The sequence below is a fragment of the Fulvia fulva genome, chromosome 3 (genome assembly GCF_020509005.1).
Source record: "Fulvia fulva chromosome 3, complete sequence".
NCBI lineage: Eukaryota > Fungi > Ascomycota > Dothideomycetes > Mycosphaerellales > Mycosphaerellaceae > Fulvia > Fulvia fulva.
Genome location: NC_063014.1, coordinates 1011945 through 1021037, shown reverse-complemented (window position 1 = coordinate 1021037; position 9093 = coordinate 1011945). Strand labels below are relative to the sequence as shown.

Here is a 9093-nt window from a genome sequence, read left to right as displayed (position 1 = left end):
GCTTTAAAGGACCCTAGGAGGATCTGGGTTGTTCTGTCCTTAAGGAATGACTATATAAAGTGTACTATCTAGGCTAGAATGCTTTTCATTCTAAGGATGTGTAGGAGCCTTACGTAGGACACATTGTCGAAAGCCCCTAATATGTCTAGTGAAAGTAGTGAGGCTACCTTGTTGTTACTATAGTGCTAGATGTGTCTGATTTGCTCTATGATCAGTTCGACTGCTATGAGGGTAGATCTCTTTTGTCTCCCCCCTATTTACGTTGCCGGGAGGAGGTTATGTTCTTCTACTATTCCGGTAAGCCTTATAGCCACGACCTTCTCTAGGAGCTTCCCTAGTATGTTCAGCAACGCAATTGGTCTGTATGACTTTAACTTAGTATAGTCTTCCTTTTAGGGTTTCCTTAGGACGTAAGTTAGTAATTACCTAAAGGCCTTTAGGCAATACCCCTGCTTTATATACTAGGTAAAGATTGGCGTAAGCACTAGAGTGATAAGGCTACTACTAGCTTTTAGGTAACAGTTAGGGATCTTGTCTAGGCCTAGGGCTTTGTTGCCCTTCAGTTTCTTAATAATGTTTCCGATCTCTATAGTAGACACTTACTAGTTAGCCTCCCTTAGCGGAGGAATGTGTGTTCCTAGGATGTTGCTTAGGTCTGCCTCTACCTAAGTCCCGAAGAAGTGGTCTACGAATGCTTTCGCTTTCCCTATCGGAGTGGTTTGCGTTTCCCCGTCTTAGTCCTATATTAAGGGAAACTAGGGCGGGGAGTTTCGTTCCTCGTCTAGTTTCCTAGCCTATTCTACTAGTCTCTAGATTTGTTCCGGGTGTTCTATGATCATCCCTATAGTTGAACTCTACTCCTACGTCTTGTCTCTTCTGATCTACGCCTTCTTTACTTTGTACGCGTTGTTATAGGCTTCCTAGTTTGCTTAGGTGCGTCGTTACTCCTATCTCCTTCTTGCTCTCCTTGCCTCCTTGACTTTGGCTGTGTACTCTAGTGTCTAGTATAGCTTCTAGTATAGCGACCATCTCTTCTCAGGTATATAGGCCTAGGCTGCCCTTTGTATAGCTTCTATTAGCTGCTCTACTGCTTGGTCAATCCCCTCCGTTATGTGTATATTGTTAATGTTTACCTGTTCAAGTTCGCCTTCTAGCCGCTACTATACTAGTGTCTACTCGGCCTGCTTCTAGCAGAGCCTCCTCTCAGGTTCCCTCTCCTCCTTAACTATAAGTTAGATGTCGGTTTGGATTAGATAGTGGTCTAATAAGGACTCTAGTTAGTTATTAACTATGTAGCTTTCTACCCGTCGTGTTAAGGCGTAGGACATAAAGTATAGGTCTAGCGTGCTAGAACTGTTGTTTCTAGCCTAAGTTTCTGTTCCCTTTGGCGTAATCAAGTCTATTTAGGCTGTTTCTATCTGACTAATAAGCCTCCCTACTAAGAAGTAGTGTACTAGGGTGAAGTCCGATCCCTACTTTAGGTAGTAGAGGTTGAAATCTCCTATTACGATGTTATAGTTTTGTTGGTCTATTGCTTCCGGGAGCCTTCCTAGCGTGTGTAGTTATGTGCTGCTTCTGGACTCTAGAGGTGGGTTGTATACGCTATAGATTAGGACTTGGCCTTAAGTTGTTTTAAGCTACACTATAGTGATATCCCTGTCGGTTCTCGGCTAGGCCTACTAGTCCTCTACTAGTACCTTCTTACTGACATAGATACAAGTTCGTAGGACTCCCTCGGTTCTGTTTATTACTACGTAGTATCTCGGGTCTCGTACAGTTAATAGAATCCTAGAGTGTAGGTTGATCTATAGTTCCTATATTGCTATAATGTGGTGTTCCTCCGGGTCTAAGGCTTGTAGAAAGCTCCTTTGGACCTTGTCTTTGCTTCTGTTTACATTATACTGAATGATTAATAGTCTGTTAGTATGAGGCATTAGGACATGTTTATGTCTAGGTCCGTTTAGTCTTACTGTTAGTCTTACTATTGGTTTTCCCGTCCCTCCTCCTGTTCTTCCCTTTGGGGTTAGCTCCCTATCATTTGGTTGATTCTCATTTGTCTATTGCTCTACGCTACCTTATATAAGAACGTTGGTCTCCCTATTGCTAGCACTATTTATAGCTCCTCTTATAGCCGGGGTCTCTTATTCGGGTAGGTGGTTCTCTCTAGTTGTTTCTGTTCACCTACTAGGAACCTAGTTAGTGTTGTTACCCTTGCTTCCCGCGCTCTCTACTAGGCTAATAGTCTAACTAGGCATTAGTTTGACTATACCGGGTGTTTTCTCCTATATACTACGCATCTTATGTCCTCCTTCCGTTTTTAGCACTCTTGGGTCGCGTGATCACTAGCATAGTATAAGTAGACTAGTATGGCTTTGCTACACTTTAGGGTAATATGTCCGTACTGTTGACAGTTGAAACATTAAAGGATTCTATAGTTGCTCTAATGGATTTCTATATCTAGCCTCTCAAAGTCCTAGTACAACCCTTAGTCTAAGACCTTGTTTGCTTGCTCTAGTGTTACAACCTATAAGATTAGCGAGGAGGCCCTCTTACCCTCCTCTATCTTCTTCTTGACCTACGCTGTCTTTATGATCTATAGTCCTAGTGCTGTTACCTAGTTTTGCCTCTAGAGGTTTAGTATATCCCTTTATATGTCAAAGGTTCGTAGGACCCTATACGTAATTACTATGTACTGTTGATAGGAGACTTTCGCTATGCTCCCGATCTTTAGTGTCTACTCCTTGTTTATTTCGAGGGCCTTCTTGTCCTATACGTGTGCTATAAACAGCTTGACCCCTTTGTTGTCTACCCTTGCCCCTACTATTCCCTTTACTCCGATCTTCTCGACTATCTCCCTCCCGGTCATCTTTCCTATCTCTTCCTTCTCTTTCTAGTCCGTAATATAGACTCGTAGTACTGTGCTTTAAGGGGGGGTAGGTTGGCTCGCGATTATTGCCTAGGTCGTTAGGCCCTAGGTCTGTCTCGGGTCTCTTTAAGGGTTGTTTCTTACGTTTCGTGTTGCTACCTCGATTGCTATGTTAATCGTAGTGCTTGTTTGTCGTTTGAGCGCCTTTAGTCCCCCGAGCAGTTCGCTTATTACTCCTTTTAGTACTCTCTCCGGAAACCTCCCTTCTTCTACCGCTACTATCTCTTCCGCCTTCTTATAGAGCGTCCTCTACTCGTCTCCTCCTTGCTCTCGGTCGTCTACTGCCGTCGTCGTCGCCATTTTTCAATCCGTTAAGTAGGTCTAGGTTACTATATAGTAGTAGCTATCTAAGATCTAGGAGAGGTCGATCGTACCTTAGAATCCCCCTCTCTTCTAGGTACCTAGGTCGTTCGGGGTATAAAGGGCAATTACGTTGCTCGCTATTAAGTCGAGTACTTCGTCGGCTAAAGGGTACGGCTATATAAGGCTTTCCTAGGAAGGGTAGTATATATTGAAGTCTCCTACTACGATATAGTACCCTTGTCTCTTAAGCGTACTGTCTAGGTATCTATAGACCCTAAGGTCGCGGCTAGACCTCGAGGCTAGCGGTTATATATATAGGTTGTATATCTAGGTACTACCTACGTAGAGGGAGGTAATATCGCCCCCGCCTTCTTTGTCTACGTAGTATACTACCTCCTAGTCGGATTCTAGTATGTCCTTACTAATATAGAAGTACGTACGGGGTCTACCGTCGCCTCGTAGGTATGTCGTATAGCCTAGTAACTTGTATGTCGTTAGTCTCTTATAGTACGGGTTAATCTATAGCTCCTAGATTATAAGGACGTAGTAGACGCGCGGGTCCGCCTCGTATAGGAAATAGTTCTAGACTATATCTTTGCTATAGTTAACGTTATACTAGATAATGCTAAGCGTATCGAGGCTAGTTATCGGCATCGACAATCATTTCCTCTATAGCGTCCTATATCCTACTACCCTATACGTCCTAGTCTACGCCTATCGGCTATATACTAAAGGGGAGCCGGGCCTAGTTAGATTCCCTCGCCGTAGCTAGTAGAGTACGTGGCCTCCCGTACGCCCTAGGTTACGTATCCTTTATATCGTTCTCGGCCCTAGGGCGCTTATACCCGACCGCCGCTAGCTAGTTCCGGTATAGGCTAGCCTTACGGTCGCCGTAGAATCTTAGGGCGACGGTTCTGTTTGTGATTGCCTTGTTTTTCGCTAGTTTCCGCTATAGGCATTCCGTACTATACGATAGGTAGTACCCCGGACAGTTCGCGTACCGTCTCGTAGTCGATATATAGTCCCTAGATATATAGTCTCCTAGATAGTTCGAGTAGGCCTACTTGTTTATATACGTATAGGTTTAGTGTCTATACTATTAGCATTTAAAGTATTAGAGGACACGAAGGGATAAGGAGTGCTTTACTACTATCTTAAGGCTATATTGCTAGACTAGGCCTTGTTCTATCGCTAGATCCGCCGCTTTCGCGTCTTATAGCTATACTATTAGCGCCGAGGCCTTCTTACCTTCTAGCCATTTCCTATAGAGCCAAGTCGCCTTCTAGATTAGAGAGTTAAGAGTGACCGGGTTGTCCTCTTAGAGAGCGCGTAGGTGACCTTAGTTAGTTAGGTCGAACTCCTTAGGTATATCGTAGACTAGGATCGTGAATTACTTCGTTAAGACCTTCGCTAATGCCGTAACCTTAGATGCCTACTATAGCTATGCCTCTAGGTGCCTCCTAGTAGTAGTAGAGCTAGTATAGATCTATAGAGTGCCGTTAGACTATTAGTTCACTACGACTACCCCTAGTTAGTTAATTCGTTAGGCGAGCTCCTTATTCGATAGCTTCGTAACTTCGGCCTAGTCTTCCTTTACTATAATGCGGATCGTAACTATATCGTACGTTAGGCGGGGGCCTAGTATCGATGCCGCGACCGATGCCTAGCTATAGGGGTGTTGATTCCGGATAGCCTTACTAATCGCCTAGGACGTCGTCCTTATTTCTTATTGCCCTCGGTAATACGACAGTATAAGCGCCGTACGTAGCTAAGTGATCATTACCTATAGAGACCGGTAAGGGAGCTAATCGTTAGTTTCTATACTTTTTACGTCCTCTATAAGTTGCTACTAGTTGTCTTAGGGGAGCTTCGCCTATAGAGCCGTAGGCGCCGTTAGTACCGTAGCCTAGGCTACTATTACCTAGGAGTTGCCTAATGTAGCTAGGCACCTCCGCGGCGTTTAGAGCTAAAGAAATAGGGTGAAGAGAACTTTAAGCTATCTAGATTAAATAAGGTAGAACTCCCTTAATTCTAGGGGTAGTGGCCTGCTTTATATATCGTTAGAATGGCCTTAATAAGAGCTTTCGAATGTATCGTACTACTAGTATATATTACGCTCTAGGTTTCGACGCCCTTCGCGTTACCGTAGCCTTACTATAATATATAAGTAACGGTAACTATCTAGGGTTACGTAACGAAGCCCTCTCCCGAATTACGAATCCTAGGAATCTAGCTAGACCCTAAGCTTAGCTAGAACCCCTAGATTAGGAAAGCCTAGAATAGAGCCTAGGTTAACGAGGCTATAATAACTAGACTTATAACGTTAATATAGGGAGCTACGTTTAGTAAGGCAAGGGTTATATATAAGACGATCGTAAAACTAGTAATGCTCTACGGGGCCTAGATATAGGGAATAGGAGGAGTAGGTAAACCGATTCCGAAGCGGATAGAGGGACCCCTAAACCGGACGTAGGCCGCAAACCTTAGACGGATACTAGGAGCCTATAAGACAACGCTAACGAGAGTAGCGGAAGTAGAGATAGGGTCCCCCCTAATTAAACATTACATTAAGGGAATGAGGATTTACTACGCTAGGAAGACGGCGGATTATCTAGTATAATAAGCTATTCGGGACTCTACGGAGAAGATCGCTAGGAGGTACGACCGACTACCTTACCTTAGGGTACATTAAAGCTAAAAGCAAGACGACCTACGCACGTTTGAAGTCGTTAAGCAAACCTAGAAGTGGATAGAGAGGAAGGAGGAGGAGGAAAAGGCACGGAGGAAATAGGGTAATAAGGCAAAGATATAAAGCCTCGTAGAGTAGGTAGCGGGCCACCTTTAGGAATAGGAATAGAAAGAGAATCCCCTACCAAATCGAGGACCCCTAGCCTTACGCCCCTTCTAGAGACATAACTACCTACTCTACCGTAACCTAATAAGGGCCGAAGTAAGTATCGCGATATAGATTAGGTCCGAATATATCGGGTTAAGGGCCTACCTATATAGAAGGAAAGTCCCGGACGTATATAGCCTAGTATACTAGTATAACTACCCGTTATAGAACCCGGAGTATATAATACTACGGTGCCCGTAATAGGTAGAAGGACGAAGCTAGTAGAGAGCTAAGGCAGTCAGACGCGACTACTAGTCAATCGTAATAGATAAGCGAGACGTAAAACGGATAGTATAGTAGATACTATAGTAGGGCTTTCTTAAACAGTTCGCGCTAGCTAGCGAGACGGAGGAGTAGATAGAGAAGAGGCGGGAGGTTAAGGGGGTGTAGATAGGGTAGTTATTAGGGTAGGCCTATAATACTAGTGTACCGTTAATAAGGAAAACACGAAAGAGGGTAAGGTTAAGAACGTATAGGAGAGGAGAGGGGGTTTTCACTCTATAATACGAGTCTCCCCTTTATAACTAGAAGTAGGTAGTATAGCTATATAGGCTAATAGGCTCTATAATAGTATAATAAACAATATATATATAAAGAGAGGTTACGGCGTAGCGCGATAAGACCGGCTAGGAGCGGGGACTAACGGGGTAGTAATATAGACTATATATGTTTAGAGGGAAAGCTAATCTAGATAAGGAGAAGTCGGGGGCGGGAAGGGTTTTCACCTATTCGGGCTCTCCTTTATATATAACAATAGATATATACCTATATAGGCCGAATAGGGTCCTAGAATAGGGGAATAACAAATCTATCTATCTTGTTAAGATATAGCATCTCAAAGAGAGTTAACAATTAGGAAGTAATCTAGTAGCCTAAGGCATCTACGATGACTTAGCTTGTAGGGAGATACCTTCTCTCCCCTTTAGCTTAGATAGACATCCAACACAATCAACATATTGGTTCCTGATATATTGCTATATGCTCGTGCTATTAGTCAGTTAAAGATTGATCTCTTACTCTACTCCGCTACTATCTACCCGTACCTATTTAACATATCTATCTATTATTAGTAACCGGTAGATTATTATTACTTATAATACAAGTAGCTAAGGAAAAGTTTAACTTTAATAATTACGTAGTTTCCGAATACGGTATCGACAATAGTAAGTACTTACTTATAGTAGCTTAGAATAGGTACTATAAGAAAGTGCTTAATATATAGACAAATCGACATATCGATATATCGACATATCGACTACCTTATATATCGACTAATCGAGATATCGACCAACCGACCCACTAATACGTCATTTTTGATAAACGTGACATATCAGGCTACTAGGCCGACCGAAGACGATGCCGAGGCTGTCGCGTTCGACGTTTGAGGCACCCTCGAAAGGTCATCCATTTCCTCCATAGCAACGACCAAATCGTCGCATCTGTACATGGAACATCTCCATCGATTCCATCTTCAGGCGACGGCTATGCGACCAACACATCGATGCTGAAAACTGAAGCTGCGGCAAGATACTGTACAGTACATATCTGACTCTGGGAACCCCTTGATGAAGTACTTTACGACTCCAGGGCTTCTGTAATATCGCTAGGACAAATCGTACCCATCCATCAGATGTCGCAGTGGCTGTGTTCGTTCATGCCTCCAATTTCTCGCTCCAGGACACCAATCCACATCTTCAGCGGCACGCTTCTCGAACAGTGCTTCCGACCTCGACAAGAGACCTTGCTTTCGCAGCGACATATCTGTCTTATACATCCGCTGCTGTGCCATCCGCAGCGATCTATGGTACGATGGCAAGCTGTAGATGTCACCACGCATCGCAGCTCTGCTGGTAGCATCATTGATGGCCCATAACTACCCAAACAATCAGCTCCTTGGTCACACGCTGGACAAGACCTCAGGATCTGGCTTACCTCTTCGACATCGGTGTATTCCGAAATGTTAGGTACCTCTATCCTCCCAAATATGCCATCCATGGGAGGATCAGCCCAGTCTGCCGAATCGTGCATCACAGTTGCGCTTCCTCTTGCCAGACGTGCAAATGCTGCGGACATGTTCTCATAGTACTCCTGAGTGTACGTGGTGCTGGAGAAGATGCATCGCTCGAGCTCTGGCTCGGTGTGCTCGTTGTTGTAGAAGCTTTGGGGCCCTGTTCGGCATCAGCTCCATCATCAAAAGAGCAGGACCCTATTGGTTCTAACTTACAGACATTCCAGATCGTGATATAGAAGCCGTCACTGCTGCAGCTGAGCCGAATAGCATCGTCTGTGCAGCGCCTTGTGTAGAACAGGAGCCGGTTCTCGAACACGGAAGAGTTCCTTCGATAGTCGTCGTTGACATTCGCGAGAAACCATTCCGGGCTATAGGTCGAGACCGGGTCGCAAGGTGGGTCTGGGATTGAACCATCTTGTGCTAAAGGTACTGGCGAGGAGACTACGATTCGCAAGAAGAGTAGGGTCGTAGTTGTCACGACCAAAAAAAGGTCTTTGATAGCCGCCATGGCGCTGTTGAGCACGACTCGCGGTGCGAAGCATGAATAGGGTCAAGACCGGAAGAGCGAAAGAGACGGCCTTAGTACATCGAAAGCGCGAGGGCATTGCAATGGGCACAGCCCCAGAGTCGTGCATGGTCAGGTTGTTGCACCAATGAAAACAATCCCTTCGACGTCTCTCGAGGGTTGCCATCACACCGGTTCAGCCTTGAGTATTGAAACACAGCAACCTCCCAATCCAGCATTGGCACGACCAGGAATAGCTATTGCCAATAGTTGCCATGCCCTGGAATGCTTCATGCTATCTGTACGACTACAGTTGCATTGTTTCCGGCTTCGTTGCTGTGGACGGGCTGTGACTGCTGAATTGACTGATAAGGTGTTGTTACAGTGGGTCGCTATGCCACACACTGTGTCGATACCGCAATTTGTTATCTCCTCTGACTGCGAAGTGGAGG

The 9093-nt window shown here is 44.7% G+C and overlaps 1 protein-coding gene across 1 annotated transcript; it reads right to left on the bottom strand.

The window, feature by feature from the left end:
* Positions 1 to 7728: 7728 nt before the first annotated feature.
* CLAFUR5_07993 (uncharacterized protein) lies at positions 7729 to 8644 on the bottom strand (the record flags this gene model as incomplete). The annotated part of the gene is made up of 3 exons (XM_047907141.1): positions 7729 to 7998; positions 8058 to 8293; positions 8350 to 8644. 3 exons carry the CDS (start codon positions 8642 to 8644, stop codon positions 7729 to 7731), a joined length of 801 nt encoding a protein of 266 aa, XP_047759036.1.
* Between the last annotated feature and the right edge of the window lie 449 nt (positions 8645 to 9093).